Source organism: Neophocaena asiaeorientalis, unplaced genomic scaffold (genome assembly GCF_003031525.2).
Source record: "Neophocaena asiaeorientalis asiaeorientalis breed wild unplaced genomic scaffold, Neophocaena_asiaeorientalis_V1.1 scaffold134, whole genome shotgun sequence".
NCBI lineage: Eukaryota > Metazoa > Chordata > Mammalia > Artiodactyla > Phocoenidae > Neophocaena > Neophocaena asiaeorientalis.
The window spans coordinates 27723462-27740527 of NW_020185339.1; the positions used below are offsets into that span (position 1 = coordinate 27723462).

The following is a 17066-nucleotide window of genomic DNA, read 5'->3' on the forward strand; positions in this document are numbered from 1 at the left end:
ACAGCTAGATTTTATAACTTTGCATCTTTTCACAAGTGAGATTATTTAGAATTTTAAGACACTGCCTTAGTCTGATTTTGGTATCAAGGTTATACTAACTTTGTACGATGAATTGGGTGGCTTTTTATTTTATATATGAAAAAAGGATTACCTGTTCCTTGTGGGTTTGGTAAAAATCAGATTTTTCTACTTCTTGAGTGAAATTTTCAAATCGCATAGTTTCTAGAAAATTATGTTTCATTTAAAATTCAAATTTACTGCAATATTATAATAATCCCTCAAGATTAAAAAAATACTGTAGCTGTATTCTCCTTTGTGTTTCCTACTAGTTGTGTGTGTGTGTGTGTGTGTGTGTGTGTGTGGTATGCATACACAAGTTTTACTAGAGATTAGGTTATTTTTAAGAAATCAGCTTCTGGTTTTGTTGAACCTTTTACATTTCCTTTATTTGTATTTATTAATTTCTGCCTTTCATTATTTCCTTCCTTCTACTTTTGTAGAGGGCCCTTTTTTTCTTTTTTTAGTTGAATACAACTATTTTATTTTTAGTCTTTGTTTCTATGAGTTTCATGTGAATTTCCCTCTTACATCTGCTTTTTAGGAATTCCCATTATTTGCAGATTCCATGTTACTTTTTGTCAGCTCTATCATATTTATTTTAGAGATTATCTCAGAAATGAATATTCATCTCTGTAGACTGAGAATGGAGGTTCAGAGAAGTGAAGGAGGTCATCAGTAGGCCTCTACTAACTTCCTACTATCAGGATCTTGCCTCTTTCCAGTTTTATTTGAAAAAATGTGCTTCCTCCCCTTAAAGGCTAATCGTTCCACCTGTTCTCTGGATCCCCACCCCTCTTACTTTCTCAGTGACCTTGTTTTGTCCATTATCCCTCATTGCTTTATTTGGAAACTTTCCCTCTACTCAGCAATATTTTATTTCTTCCGTCTTAAAAATAGTCTCCCTCAATTCTACATCCCTCATTTAACTACTATCCCATCTCTTTCCTTTCTATGTGTAGATACAGCTTCTAAAAAGAGTAGCCTCTGTTCGGTCACACTTCCCATCACACCTCTCTGGAACCAGTCTTCTGCCTCCTGCCCCCATAGCTGCCACTGCTTCTGCTCTGACCAAGGTTACCAGTGACTGCCTGGTTGCCAGATACCACAGACGCTAGCCAGTCCCTGTTTTCTCAGCTTCATTGTAGCCTTCTGCACTGCTGGGCACTCCCTCCTCTTTAAAACTCATCCCTCGATTTCTATGCCCAAGCTCCTTCTTGGTTTTGATGCTATCTCTCTAGTCATTCCTTCTCCCTTTTGTGGATTCTTCTTCCTCCCTCAGGCTTTGAATGCCCGTGTTCCCTACGGCTCCATCATTGGGCCTTTTCTCACTCTACATGATCTTTCTTGGCACTATCATCCGTTCCATGGCTTCAACTACCACTTTTAAAAGAATGTCTCCCAAATGTGTATTTCTGGGCCAGAGCTCTCGAGGCAGAGACCTAAATATTTAGCAGCCTGTTGGACCTCCACAGCACCTCAAATGAACGTGACCAACATGGAACACAGCATCTTCTTTCCCAAATCCATTCCTCCTTTTTCCTTATCTTGGTAAATGACTCCACATCTACCTAACTCCCAACGTCAGAAATCTACGAGTTATTTTGGATTCCTCCTTCCTTATCGATTGACATCTTACTCTCTCCCAAGTTTACATGCATTGTCTCTGGTCTCCATCCTGTCACTGCGTTGGTTAAAGTGCTTTGCTCTATCACTGCAGTTTCTGCAAAGGCCTCTCAACTGATCTCCCTGTCCCAGGTTTTACCTTTCTTTCCCTACCTGTACCAATCCTGTACCTACCTGTACCAATCCATTTTCTACATGACTACCTGTACCAATCCATTTTCTACATGACTACCAGAATAATCTTCTATGTTGCAAATCTGAGCATGTTATTTCCTTGCTATAAACACCTCATTGGCTCTCTTTGGCCTTCTGGATAAAAGTCCAAAATTCTTAGCTTGACACATTAAGGCCCTTAGTGATCTGTCCTTGGCTCAGACCTCCACAGATAGTTATCTTTTACCTTTCTCCCTTTAAACCCTATATCCTAATAATAAATTGCAGTTTCCAGAATATACAACTCTGCCTCCCCACTTGCTGCCTTTATTTGGCTATAGCTCATCCTTCAAGACTCAGTTCAGATGTTACCTCCTCCAGCCCGAATTCCTCATTATCCTCCCTCATCATTGGATTGGGTGCCTATCCTACCTGCTCCCACAGTCCACCTCTACTCGCAACCCTTAATATAGTGTATTGTTTTCCTGTATCTTCTTGAGGGCGGTGACTTCAGTTTCTCTCTCTCTAGCTTCAGTTGTTATCACAGTGACTTGTGCCTAGTGGGTAGGCACTCAATAAATGTGTATTAAGTTAAAAAAAAGTTCTCAGCTGCCTGAATAGCTTGGACTGTAATTCAAGGACCAGTTTCAGTGTCTGAGAATATGCTCAATTTGATAAAAACTTCCATCAAGTTTCTTGAAACCAGGAAATGGGAGAGCAAATGAGATACTACCTTAGAAAAGCTGAAACCCAGTCCAATTACAGATTAAAAAAATAATAATAATAACATGTATGATCAATAGTTTAAAACTACCAAATGCTACAGGGGTAGGAGGAAAACTAAGTTATAATTGGTCTGGACAAAAGGCTTATTAGTTTTCAAAATGATTCTCTACTGTTCCTCAATCTGGCCTCCTTTTATAGAACTGATTTGCTATAACTTCGGATCTCTGTGTTCATTTTCCTTAGACCTCTCCAGGTATCTTTGGGTCTTACCATCTGAAGTTAAATTTAAAATTTATTAATTCCAATTTATCAATTCTCCCAATGTGTGAAGCATTAAACATAATCAGGCATCAATATTTATTAACACAAGACAAAGGAAACACATTCAATGAGTTAATAGAACACTGTCCAGCCAGATGTTAAATTTAAAAATGTATATCTAGTCTAATTTCAAATAAATAAAAAAAAACTTTATACATAATTACACAGTACTATAGTTTGAATCTGACACTGGTAAATATCTTGACAAAAAATAAACAAAACAGCATTTAGGACTAAAAAATTATTCTTATATCTTTACACTCTCTTCCTCTGGACAAATAACATGGCCCATCTACATAGACCTAAACCAGAAATGTTGAATGAATGATAAAGAAAAGGCCTATTGTGTATTTGGAGTACTGCAGCTTGCTCCAAATACTCTTGTTTTTACACGAAAGCAGACAACAAAAACAACTCTAAGGCATAGATCATGTTGGAGTTTGAGGGTGAGGTGATAACTCCTCATTGCTTCAGTCTAAAGATTCCTGGATATTCAAGGAAAGTAATTTATTTGGCCAAGATATTGAGCACCATGCCTGGGGCACAGACCTTAACAAAAAAGCCTAAGGCCTCGGGCCCTTTGTTGATTCAACAAAAGCGTTAAGCAAGCATTGCCCAGGGACTAAAGTTAAGGAGGTACTCCCGTGACCAACAGACAGGCAATGGTCCCTAAACAGCCTGAGGCAGTACAACTGCAGGAGGACCTGGTATGGGGAAAGCAGGGGCCCTTTATGAGGCAGGAAGGAAATAAAGAGTGTGGATTCACTGATGCCCATTAGCATGCTGGTCATTCCCAAGGTCTCACTGATGCAGGAGATGGCATTTGTTCTGAGGAAGCCCCTTCCTGATCTACCTGTTACTTCTGCTGAGAGGCAGAAAGAGTTTCAAAAACTTTCAGATGAATAGGTTTCTCTTATCTGAAATGAGGGCTTGCTATTCTTTAGTCCCCCCGCCCCCACCCCCACTCCCCACAGGCATAAAAACCCAGACGCAATATGTTCCCAAGTTTTGGCCAGGCTGTTTCTATTAATAATGGTCTTTGGGGCCTCTCTTAAGAGTCGGTTCTACCACAAAGGTTCTACTTAATGTGGAAAGACTAAGAGCGTTGTGTCACCAAGAGAAAGTTTTCTTACCAAGTCTGCAACAGACTAGGCATCAGATCTGTAGATGATCCCACAAACACCTCTAAACTAATGACTGACTCTCTTCCCCTTCCAGAGGATACTTTACCAGAGTTACTGGTGAAGTTCCTGAAAGACACATCTTAGCATCTTAGTTTTCTCTCCTCCACCAGCTTATTCTGGCTTTGGGGGATAGGCAAAAGATAGACAAAGCAGCCACAAGGCAGAACGCAAAAAAAAATAACAATAAATCAGAGGCCTGAGGAACTTCAAAACTAGGTAATCAGCCCCTAAATAACTGGGAGTTGGCCATACCATGAGATTAACGGAATATTTTATTTGAAGGAATGAGTATAACCTGCACTGTCCAGTATGGTAGCCAACAGCCATGTGTGGCTACTGAAAACTTGAAATATGGCTAGTCCGAATTGAGATGTGCTTAATACGCACTGGATTTCAAAGACATAATATGAAAAAAAGAAAGTAAAATATCTCATTAATAATTTTTTATATTGATCCCATGTTGAAGTGACAGTATTTTTCATATATTGTGCTAAATAATATATTAAAATCAATTTCACCTGTTTCTTTTTACTTTTTAAAATGTGGTTACTAGAAATTTTAAAATGACAGACGTGGCTCACAGTATATTTCTAGCAGACACCCTAACTTGTGTAATGAGAATTATGAAAGCAACCCATAGGACAGACTCTGCCTTACACCTTCTTCTTAGAACTTGTGGATTACGGAGATAGAAGATCCTCAGGGTCCCTTGCTTTGATTAGTGAATCATTAAAAACTGTCTTAAGAAAATTACTTTCCAAATAAGCAGGCTGTTTTCTCTGCTAGTCACTGGATTTCTTACCCCAATGCAAGTGCTTTTTTCCTGTACATCCTAGAACCTCTCCCATCATGTGTAAGTTAACGTCATCCAAAATGTTGAAAAAGAGATCTGGAACTGGAAAATGTCTTGAGGTCTTCCCTCTGCGGAGAACGAGTTGGGAGGAAAAGAGGGTTATGTAAAAGGGAGGCAATAAAGTGGCTTTGAGTCATGAGACTGTGTAAGGGCAGCCCCCCAGGAGTGCTGCCGTGGCGAAGGGTCTGGTCTTTGCATTATAAACCTTATTTTCAGGGTAATTACAAGTCTAAAAAATTGTTTAAAAACATATTTAGTTTACATGATGTTACAGTGGGGTAAATAATATGTATTATTAAAATAGTCTAAATAAATATTTACACAATAGACCAGAGTGGGTCAAAGAGAACCATTCTGATTTAACAAGTTAACTCTGTTCACTTTGAGTTTTTTTTTTTAATTTTAAAAAATATTTCTGTAAGAAAAAAATAATAAAATTCAACTATATTCAAATATGTGAAGTATCAGACCAAAGAAAGGAAACCGAGCCAGAGGCCAAACTCAGTCCCAGGCTCTGTCCGCTTGGCCTGGGCACCACAGTTATTTCAAAAGAGTTTCTTGCATACATCAGACTTCCCCTATTTCAGCATAAGCCTGGCTACTTTGGCAACCCAAATCGGTCAGTTCTGAGACATGCAGTTACGAGGCCTTATGCCTTCGCGCGACTATTGATCCCACTGCCTTCCCAGCCTATTGCTTTTGTTCTTAAAATCCCCGCCCTCGTGAACTGGAAGAACAGAGGATGCTCTTCAGTCCTCAGAAAAGAAAAGCTAGATGTATAACTGCCGACACAGTATACAATGGGCCTGGAAAAGAGGAAATTCTAAATTCTTATGCAGTCATTCTAAACGTGAAAGACGGTTTCAACACTGGGGACCGGAGTGAGTTATTCCGGTTCCTTAGAACTGGGTGGGATCTAATGAATCTTAGCTTTTCCTAACATTTTGATTTTTCAGCTGAGATTATTCAGTTTGTAGAAACAGGCTGAATTCTTAAAAGCTTAAGCTGATTCTGGGAATGCAAGCTTAAAAAACAAACATAGGCAGCTTCAGTTTATAAAATACACCAGCCAACAGAGACACAGTACAATGTGCAGCAAGACCTGCAAACAATTTGCACTTTTTAGTCACCTATTCAATTACACTGCATCCAGAGAATACAGAGATTCTCTCAAAGTAGAAATGTTTCTACTTTAGTTGTTACAACTATACAAGCCAATTCTTCAATTTTTAGCTGAATTATGTGTATTCTTATTTACATGTTTAAAACACTGGTCAAAATGTTTTACCATCAAGAATTTTATATATATAAAGTAATTCTCATATTCAGTGGGTTATCTGATTTGCTATGGGTCAACTGAAAGTAAGCCAAGTAGTTCTGTGTTAACAAAACCCGCAGAATGTCTAACTATGGTAAAATGGCAAAATACAGTACAGAGCGGGGAACTGTGTAACTCAGACTACCCCCATCACATGAATTCATTAAACTCCCTTACAAAATTCTAAAACAGCATTAGATAAAAATACAACTATATACAACAGATGAAAAAAATGCAACATGGATGTAATTGCTTTAGTAACGTGCTGCTCACACTGCGTCAAAGCTCATGACCAACAGGCTGTTGATATTTTTTTCGTTTGCTACCACAGAATTCCCCTTTCCTGTGTGTCACGTGATTGCAGAATCCCACAGGATGAGATGAAGGATATAATGTAGCCATCTCAGCTTATTTCACACCATATGAAAGCTTCCTCCTAGTCACGGGTCTTTGGTCCTGTGGTTTTGCAGGATGGCCCCTGCAATCCCCACAAGGCTGGTTACATGTTATACGCCACATAGATGGGGTCCAGCTGGTCAGCGAGGAAGCTGTCACGGAGGTGCATCCTCTGCTTCTCTCCTCTGGAGTTGATGGGGATAACGCCTGGGTCCACCACAACTACGACGCCCACGATGAGGTAATGCTCCTCCAGGACGACATTTGTCACTAAAGGAACCAGATCTAGGGCCTCCTGTTCAGAGCCACACAGTTCCACAACCACCACGAGCAAGTTGGTCCACGTGAACACGGCACTGAAATTTCAATGACATTCAGTTAACATGTCATCTCTTACAGTGTCTGCCCAAGACTTATCCCCATTTTCCCTGAGAACTGCCTTCTCGCTTGGATCCAACCAGAAGGCTCTCAGCCACGTCTTTAATACATGACCTTGCCCCTATGATCACAGCTGATTAGCTGAGCCATTTAAAATCTCTTGGGAGCTACTGGGCATATACCCTGAGAAAACCATAATTCAAAAAGAGTCATGTACCAAAATGTTCATTGCAGCTCTATTTACAATAGCCCAGAGATGGAAACAACCTAAGTGTCCATCATCGGATGAATGGATAAAGAAGATGTGGCACATATATACAATGGAATATTACTCAGCCATAGAAAGAAACAAAATTGAGCTATTTGTAATGAGGTGGATAGACCTAGAGTCTGTCATACAGAGTGAAGTAAGTCAGAAAGAGAGAGACAAATACCGTATGCTAACACATATATATGGAATTTAAGAAAAAAAAATGTCATGAAAAACCTAGGGGTGAAATAGGAATACAGACAGACTTACTAGAGAATGGACATGAGGCTATGGGGAGGGGGAAGGGTAAACTGTGACAAAGCGAGAGAGAGGCATGGACATATATACACTACCAAACGTAAGGTAGATAGCTAGTGGGAAGCAGTCGCATAGCACAGGGAGATCAGCTCGGTGCTTTGTGACCGCCTGGAGGGGTGGGATAGGGAGGGTGGGAGGGAGGGAGATGCAAGCGGGAAGAGATATGGGAACATATGTATATGTATAACTGATTCATTTTGTTGTGAAGCTGAAACTACCATACCATTGTAAAGCAATTATACTCCAATAAAGATGTTAAAATGAAAAAAAAAAAACCTCGTGGGAGTTTGGAAGTGGGAATGAAAGTTGTTAGCTGGTCACCTGAACTGAGGACACGTGGACTGGAACGTTCTGGGGTAGCAGGTGTGCAGAGAAGTACAGAGAATGGCTCTTCAGGGAGGAGAGAAAGAATGAAGTGGATGCCCACATGGCTCTAGAAAGTGAGAAGATGGTAGTTCCTGATGGCCTTCCCATTCCTTGTTTCTACCCTTCTTGAGATCCAGAGCTGGTCAGAGACTTCTAGGAACCTCTGAGATAACCAAGTATTCTGTCCATGAACTCTCTTTTGCTTAAGTTGTTTTGAAGAGAATTCTTGATATTTGCAACATAAGAGCTTTGACTAAGATTATTATCTATATTATAATACCAAACAGGAAGGGAGTTGGCCTGGCCTCATCTGAACTCAGTGCCCCATACACGCTCTCTCCTATTGTGCTATAAGGTAGAAAGTTGCCTTACATTCAGTGGGGTTTGCTGGGTTAGAAGGTATGACCTGCCTTGTGTTTTGCAGTGTTGAACTGCTTTGAAAAACAGATTCAGTCCTTAAGAAAAATGTACACAATATCTGGTAGCATCAAAAGTCAAATGGTAAAAAAAAAAAAAAAAAAAAAAAAAAAAAAAAAAGTCAAATGGTTAAAATTAGGGTGTAACCATGGCACCCAACTTCTCTGCATTGTTCTTACACCTCATGGGCATTGTTCAGGTCTGTTCAGAGGAGAGACTCTGACAAAAGCAAGACAAAGAAGCATCTGGAAAGCATGAACAAACCATTAAAAGAACTGTGGCTACTTTGCATGAAAAAAAAACAAAAACCTGAGAAGGACACACTGACTTAAACATGTATAAAAAGAAACGGGATGGATTCTGTACTGTTAAGAATCCACGATGGGGCTTCCCTGGTGGCGCAGTGGTTGAGAGTCCACCTGCCGATGCAGGGGACACGGGTTCGTGCCCCGATCCTGGAGGATCCCACATGCCGCGGAGCGGCTGGACCCGTGAGCCATGGCCGCTGAGCCTGCGCTCCGCGATGGCAGAGGCCACAACAGTGAGAGGCCCGCGTACCGCAAAAAAAAAAAAAAAAAAGAATCCACGATGAAAGCAAATAGGTAAAAACTACAGAGTTTTAATTTTAAGAAATTTGTAGTCAACGTTGAGGTCGGATGATCCTTTGTCAGGGATAATGTAGGGGGAATTCCCGCACTAAGAGGGAAACTGGACCAGATAATAATAACAATCCTTTTCATCTGCTTACCATTTGATAGTTTACAAGTACATTCTCACTGGATCCTCCTGATAATCAGGAAGGAGCAGAGGAGGCATTTTCAGATGAGGAAAGCAGCCTCTTTCCTTGGGAACGCTGGCAACTCTGGGCCTTCCAGCTGGGTCTTTTGACCTGAAAGTCATGGTTCTTCCCACCACCCTCTACCGACTTTCTAGAGGCGGATGATCAGTTAGGTCCCTTCCAACGGTAAGCGCCTACCATTAAAAAGGACCCAGCACCACCGTGAGCCCACGGAGCCTGTCTTAGCAGACGGCACACTGCCAGACAAGGATCAGTCCGTTTATTTTCTGGCTCCCCTGGAGTTCCATAGCCGTAGGTGGTCTGCTACAGACGGCTGACTACAGAGCAACTTTAACTGGTACTGCAGCTGAGGGGGAACCTATGCTGTGCAGGGGATTTACCATTCGGCCATGCTCCTGTGGATCCGAGACACCGAGGTCTCGATGTCAATGGGGTGGTACCGCAGGCCTCGCAGTTCCAGTGTCTCGTCCAGAGCTCCCACCACGTACAAGGCATCGTGACGCTCTGATGGGGAGAGAAAGAGGAACCTGGTTCATCAGATGCACTGAGTGTACTACATCGTTGGAGTTAAGAGCACAGGGTCCAGACTGCCTGCCACGTCACCTGGCGCCACCACTCACCAGCTCTGTAACGTGGAGCAATTAACTTAAATCTCTGAGTCCTGCTTCCCCTCTGTGAGACAGGGGTAATAATAAATGGCTGCTGTGAGGATTCAATTCATATAAGGGAGTTAATAGGATGCCTGGTTCACTGTAAGTGCTGAAAACATTAGCTATTGTCATTATTATTATTACCACGTGCCAGGAATTGTGCCTAGTGCTGCGGAGACAAAGATGATATAACATGATTCCTGCTCTGAAGATACTTACTGTCTAGTGAGGGAAACACACACACAACAGATGTCCTATGGATGGACATCAGGTGGGATGAGGTCAGCCCAGCGACCTGAGTGTGCACTAGGGCCCCCCCTCCCCGAGCTCAGCTCAAGGGTTCAGAAAGGGAAAAGCTGAAGCCATGCTGAGCTTTTAAGGATAAATAGGAATTAGCCAGATGATGGCTGGGGAGGGGAGGAGGGGAGAGGATTTGAGATGGAAAAGAAGTGAACATATGTCATTGTTCCTAGACATCTTCAAGGACTCCACAGAGACTCTAGTCCTGGTTATTAATAGGCTTGTAATCCCGCAGGACGTTGCAGAAATCTTTTTTTAAAGATTTTATGCACACACTGCATACACAAGGCTACGTGGTTTATGTCTATATAGATACTGAAAAGAAGAAGAGAGATGATTTAGCTAGGTCTACAGAATGTTGTATTTTCAGGAAAAGGAAGATTTCTGAAAAATTTAGCAAAACAAACTGCTAGGAGCTGTTGGAGAGAGAAGGATGAGGAAGGCCAGCAGAGTCCCATCATACAAGAGCTGAAGACTGTAGTAACAAAAACAACGGAAAGAGTAGCTAATGACTCTCGAGTGTTTTCTGTGTGCCAGTCACTGTCCCAGGCACCTGAAGGCATTATGTCATTTAATCTCACATCATTTCCACAAGGCAGGAAACGTTATCACTCCCATTTTCCAGGTAGGAAACTGAGAGGTTGAGTGAGTGCTCAAGGTCATACAGCAAATGACAGAGCTAGGCTTCAAAACCAAGGCACCTGGCTAGGGATGCTTCCCTCACCACCAGTATGTTATTCTACTTCCCCGTGAAATATGGAGACACTCTGGAGCTGGTCAGTGGGGAACAGATGCAAGGGGCGAAGGAGAAATGACTTGGCTCAGTTCCAGCTGTTCAAGTCCAGTGAGTGATCTGTGTCAGTTCTGGGTGTGGATGATGCAATCGGTGCTGGGTATTTTAAAATGGCCATTCATGCCATCAGGAAGGTTGAAGTCACGGCTTCACTGTGGCTGCCCAGTGGGCAGAGGATGACTGGGGGCTGCTTACACGAGAGCCCTGCCAAGCAGGCTCGTGTCCAACGTGAGCCGCCGAAGGGACAGAGGGCTTCGGCAGGCTGGCTCCTCTGCACTGCCTCCCGCTCGCAAGGCTTAGGAGCAAGGGACTAAAGATGGAATACCTGTCCCAGGAGCTTGCTGAGGGCAGAGTCCTGCCAGAGGCATCTACCCATCACCAGGCACATCTCTATGACTGCCTGGCTGAGCCAACCCACAGTTCAGGGATGCTGACACGGGGCCCCAGTGCTTATTTCCTGGGTCCTCTCTGAGGGCAAAGTCTTACTTCAAATGAATACAAATTCGTCTATGGGTTCAAGAGTCGGAGAAGGGAATAATTCAACACACACACTCCACATCCAAAGGCAGGCTGCGGAAGGCCAGCCCGTGCTAGGGGCTGCAAAGCGCAGCAGGACAGGGGTGAGGAACTGCTGAAGATACCTCCAGTGGCTGCTGTGAGCTCGGTCCGGCGGACAAAACCCAGGTATCCTGTTCGAGCCCACAGGGTCTGAGCAGGATCCCCAAAGCTGAGGCGGGTGTTGAAATGGTCAGCTTGAAGAGTCTCACTGTCATAGATGGTGTAATAGCCACTGGCTGTATGGGGACTGTTCACCCAAATCTACAACAAGAAAAAGCACTGGTCACATTTCACCAGAATCAATTCAGTTCTCTGGGACAGATGATTTTGGCTTAATTAATTAATTTTGGCTGCACTGGGTCTTAGTTGTGGGATCTTCTAGTGGCGGCATGCGGACTCTTAGTTGGGATGGGATCTTAGTTACAGCATGTGGGATCCCTGACCAGGGATCGAACCTGGGTCCCCTGCATAGGGAGCACAGAGTCTTACCCACTGGACCACGAGGGAAGTCCCTGTTTTGTTTTGTTTTTTTTTTTTGCCCCGGACGCGCAGGCTCAGCGGCCATGGCTCACGGGCCCAGCCGCTCCGCGGCATGTGGGATCTTCCCAGACCGGGGCACGAACCCGAGTCCCCTGCATCGGCAGGCGGACTCTCAACCACTGCGCCACCAGGGAAGCCCCCTATTTTGGTTTTTTAACTTCATTTTTATAGTAACAACACAGCTGCAACAATAAAGGCAGCTGTCAGTTATCAAGTGTTTACCATGTGCTCAACAGTATTATATGCCTTACCTCCATCAACCCTGACATATATGACATGACAATACAGTTTGTACTACCGTTATTCCCATTTTACAGATGAAAAAAAAAGGAGTTAAGTAACTTGCCTAAGATGCAGAAACAAGGAAACCTACACCCAAGCCTGGGTGGCCATAGAGGTCGTGCTCTTAACCTTGAGGCTACATTGCCTCCCTGGCTCATTTCTTTCTTTCTTTTTTTTAAAAATAAATTTATTTATTTATTTATCCTTGGCTGCGTTGGGTCTTCGTTGCCGCGCATGGGCTTTCTCTAGTTGCAGTGAGCAGGGGCTACTCTTCGTTGCGGTGCACGTGCTCCAGTAGTTGTGGCACGTGGGCTCAGCAGTTGTGGCTCACGGGCTCTAGAGCACAGGCTCAGTAGTTGTGGCATACGGGCGTAGTTGCTCCACGGCATGTGGGATCTTCCCGGACCAGGGCTTGAACTCATGTCCCCTACATTGGCAGGCGGATTCTTAACCATTGAGCCACCAGGGAAGCCCTCCCTGGCTCATTTCTCAGCCTCTTTCAGAGTCTCACAAATGCATCAAGGGATCATTTCTATGCTCTGAAACTAAGTTACGAAGACCGCAGGAAAATACTACAGGCTATTTGAATTTACAATGTAAACACAGCAATAGCTGACGATGGTAACAAAACTAGTATTCACTGTGTGACAGGCACTGTTCCAAATATATGACAGATACAGGTATTAATGCATTTAACTGTCACACAGTCCTACGAGGTGGGTGCCATTATTACTTATGGTTGAGGAAACTGAGGACCAGAGAGGTTAAGTAACATGCCGAATCACAAGAAGCTGGTAACTGGCAGAGCCCCGGTCATCTGCCTCGTGCACCCACAACATTGCTCCCAGTGAGCTATGAAATGAGATATCAGTGTCTCTCAGAGATTTGGGGGAAGAAAAATTAAGTCTTAAATATTTTTAAACTAATACAAAAATGGATACATTTTGGAATAAAATATGTATAAATTTAAAAAATTTAAAATTTGTGGCTCCTTTTAGTTCCACTCCTTAATAGGTGGGAACAGGTGGGATTTGCCCATTTTCCTTTTCAGTTAAGGGTATGTCAGTGGACCTATCTGGGACTAGTTCTAGTTTGGGTGCCTAAATCTTCACTCCATCTTGGTCTCAATTTCCCCTCTGTCCATTTTAGTTTTGAGCCTTACAGAGAAAGATGAAAACTCTCGAAAATTCACCATGAGGGAAAAGCTATATCCACAGTTTCCTGACTTCTAAAATATGAACCCTAAAGTCTTTCACTGCTGACTCTTCAGAGTAAAGGGGAAAATTATACATACCTCTCCCAGGTGAGAGTCTCCAACAGGCCCTTTGGTCTCTGGATTAACAATAACTACTTTCACTCCAGGTAAAATCTAAGAATCAAAGAGAAAACACAAAGACGGGGTTCAATTAAATCTAATGACCTATAGGAAATGCAGTTCCCCACCCCCATCTCTTTAGTGAGGTGAGGGAGTGTACAAAGGCAGGAGCGGAGACGGCGCTCACGGGATTGTGCTCAGTGGAGACAGAGGTATAACAAGATTCAACCTCAAAAATAAACCGGGGGGCTTCCCTGGTGGCGCAGTGGTTGAGAGTCCGCCTGCCGATGCAGGGGACACAGGTTCGTGCCCCGATCTCAGGGCAACTAAGCCCATGCACCACAACTACTGAGCCTGCACTCTAGAGCTCATGCCAGAATTACTGAAGCCCACACAATGGAATGAAGAGTAGCCCCCGCTCGCCACAACTAGAAAAAGCCTGCATGCAGCAACGAAAACCCAACACAGCCCCCCTCCAAAAAACCAAACAAACAAACAAAAAAACACCCCACAGAAAACAAAAACCAACTACTTCTACACACAGACCACCTTCCCAACAGTTAACAGAACAAATTACCTTTCCAGACTCTGAGAGGAGTAAACTCTGGGGGGCACCCCGTTCCACAAGACGAACCCTGCAGAAAAACAATATTTACAACATAAGAGCCTTAAAAAAAAAAAAAAAAGACTGCACTGCATCTACCACAGCTATATACACTGCCTCCCCAAACCTCTAATCTATCTCTCCTCACATCAGAGCAGAGTTTCTCAAACTCAGCATTACTGACATTTTGAGTCAGATATTTTGTTATAATTCTTTGTGAGACATTATCCTGTGCACTGTAGGATGTTTAGCAACATCCCAGGCCTCTACCCACTAGGTGTCAGTAGCATCCCCTTGTTGTGACAATACATATGTCTCCAGACACTGTCAAATGTCCTTTGGAGGACAAACTCTCCCCAGGCTGAAAATCACAGCACTAGAGACGCTCTGCCTGTGCAGCCTGGGTCACTGCCACGGGCCACACGGTGAACACAGCCCAAGTCAGTGGGACTCAGGAAGAGGTCCCAGAGCCCTCCGCCAGGAGCTCCCCTTGGTGTATAGCTACGATTCACCTGTGAGCTGATGAGGAGGAAGGCTTTTACTCCTGGGGCTCAGATAAAGTGTTGTTTCAAAAACCCTACTCTGCCTCATTTATTCTGTCTGTCTCAGTTATTTTTAAACTTCCAGAGCAAAGAGTCTATCCATTTTAGTGTAATTTATGTCAAATGTTACAAAATACCAGTGTTGCATTTTAATATTAAAGAACAGTGCAGCAACTGTGAGAATTAAAGCTTTCTTCTTATAAATGAAAACCTTATTAGGTATTAATAATGAAAATGAATTTCTTCCCTTCTCCCATCACCCCGGAAGACACCAACAAAAGGAAGGAGTGGGGAGAGCTGACTTTCTCGAGGCCCAGAACTTTTCACGCTTAGGAACGCTAACAGAAGGTAAGCATAACCAAGCGACTGTACCTGTCATGTCTTAATGATTTCAGATCTACATACACAGTAGTTGGGTCCGGCCCTGAGGTTCCCTAAAGGAAAAGAAATGTATTGTTTACTTAAAATTAACTGCATGGTATTTCCATATTTTACATTTTCAAATCAAGAAATAGATAATTTAGTCACATACATGAAAAATCCAAACTCTATTTTGAACGATGAGGCAGGGCTATAATGAAAGACACTCCTGGCCCCGCTTTCTTCTCATCTTTCTTTCCTTCCCTCCCCCAGGAGAGTAGAGTAGGCTGGGGGCCGAAGCAGCACTGAAAGGTTACCAGGCTGAGGAGGGTCCTCACCCCTGGACTCAAGGCAGGGATGAGACAGACCAGCATCCATGGGACTCTCAAAACCAGCACTGTCCCAAGCTGGCAGCAAGGGGCCCACAATGGGCTCCAAAGTTGAAGCGTCACGATGCTGCTCCAAAGTCATCCGACCACAGACACAGAGGACCTGAAAGTATCCACCCATTTACGCCACCTTCTTTGACTCTCACTCTTGTCCATGTCTGTATTTGCCTTACGAGCTTCCAAGCTACATAAAATCAGACTCAGTTCTTTTCTGTTATTTCAGCCTCTTTTCTGTTATTTACCCACCAAGATAACATGGCAAAATTGCCATCTGGCTGGAGAAAAGAATGCAGGCTTATTTGTACTTCTTTTGCAAAAAAAAAAAAAAAGGCGTAAAAGATGGAGGAGACAGAAAACAAAGGGTAACATATAAATAAAATTCAAATAGGACTCAGAAATCTTCTCGACTCATCGTCTTGGACCATAAAACCACTACTTAGAGTAAACATTTACATTAGAGCTCAATTGCTGGGCACAGCTCCAAGTGCTTGGCACCTAGAAACTCAGTGGTTCTACAGAACGACCCTGTGAAGGCCGATGCTACCATGTTCATTCTACAGATGGGCAAAATAAGGTACAGTGAAGTCCAAATAAAAAGCCCAGAGGCCTACAGCAACTAAGTGGTAGCCTGTGCTCTGAGCCCCCCACACAAGCAAGATTTCATGATAGTCACCTGCAAACATATCGCGACATTGACTCTTGATCCAAAAGTGGTGCTGACAGCCCGAGGGGACAGACCGATGTCCTTGAAGAGCTTGGAGAAGGACTGCTGGAGAGCAATGCGGGGCCGCTCCTCAGCCACCACCACACACGTCCGGATGCAGGAGAGGTTGATTCCCCTGGTCTGTAAGACACCACGCACAGGAGCTGAGGTCAGCAGAATCACAGAAGTGCTGACCAAGCAGGGCCACTGCTCTATCTCTTTGGTCAGGAAAAGCCAAGGAACTATGTGTTCTCACCTCAGACACCCAGAGAAAAGATATGCCTTTTCAGAAAATGCCAAGGAATTCCACTAAAGTCATTACCCACTGGTCAATATGCTCATTCTCTACTTCTTTCCTCTTTCACCTAAAAATCTTAGGTTTTCAGCAATATATTTTTAATCCCTCTTTATTTCTGTACCTTACATTTCTCTCTATTTCAAATGCAGAGATGGGACTGAGAGAAAAACAAATTTAGCAACACAGATATCTAACCTCTTATCTCTTTTTTTCATTCTTAAAGTCACATTTCTCTACTAAAGAAAATTCAGTGTTTTTTGACTCTCACATGCCAGTTAGACATATGATCGTGGGATACACTCATGAATGAGCGACCTTATCTCTGGGGCAGTCGTCAATCTCTGAGATTCTCAGGCTGCAAATTCTATTGGGAAAAGTCCCCTTGGAGGTCACAGTTTCTGTGCATCTTCACATAAAGTCATTTCTGTTCAGCCTCCTAACCAGTTTTACCTTCTTCTCCACAATGTAAGAATCAGATTAAACTCTGAAAGAGTGCATTAAATTAGAAACTGAAAGAGATAAACTTCCTGAGGTTTACAAACACCTGTTTGCCTAGAAAAAAAGCAGGCA

The 17066-nt window shown here is 43.1% G+C and overlaps 1 protein-coding gene across 3 annotated transcripts in view; it reads right to left on the minus strand.

Annotated features, from left to right (window-relative positions):
- Positions 1-2905: 2905 nt before the first annotated feature.
- DIP2B (DIP2 acetate--CoA ligase B (putative)) overlaps positions 2906-17066 on the minus strand; it is a 235873-nt gene continuing 221712 nt past the window's right edge. For 2 of the 3 annotated variants that reach the window (XM_024736532.1, XM_024736530.1), the window contains exons 32-38: positions 16169-16339; positions 15119-15180; positions 14178-14235; positions 13580-13654; positions 11547-11724; positions 9543-9666; positions 3861-6990 (exon numbers count right to left, since the gene is read on the minus strand). In XM_024736532.1, coding sequence (XP_024592300.1) covers positions 6738-6990; positions 9543-9666; positions 11547-11724; positions 13580-13654; positions 14178-14235; positions 15119-15180; positions 16169-16339 — 921 coding nt within the window. In that variant the 3' untranslated portion in view covers positions 3861-6737. Of the gene's footprint in view, positions 6991-9542; positions 9667-11546; positions 11725-13579; positions 13655-14177; positions 14236-15118; positions 15181-16168; positions 16340-17066 lie in introns of all 3 variants that reach the window. The other variant, XM_024736531.1, reaches the window with a different exon arrangement.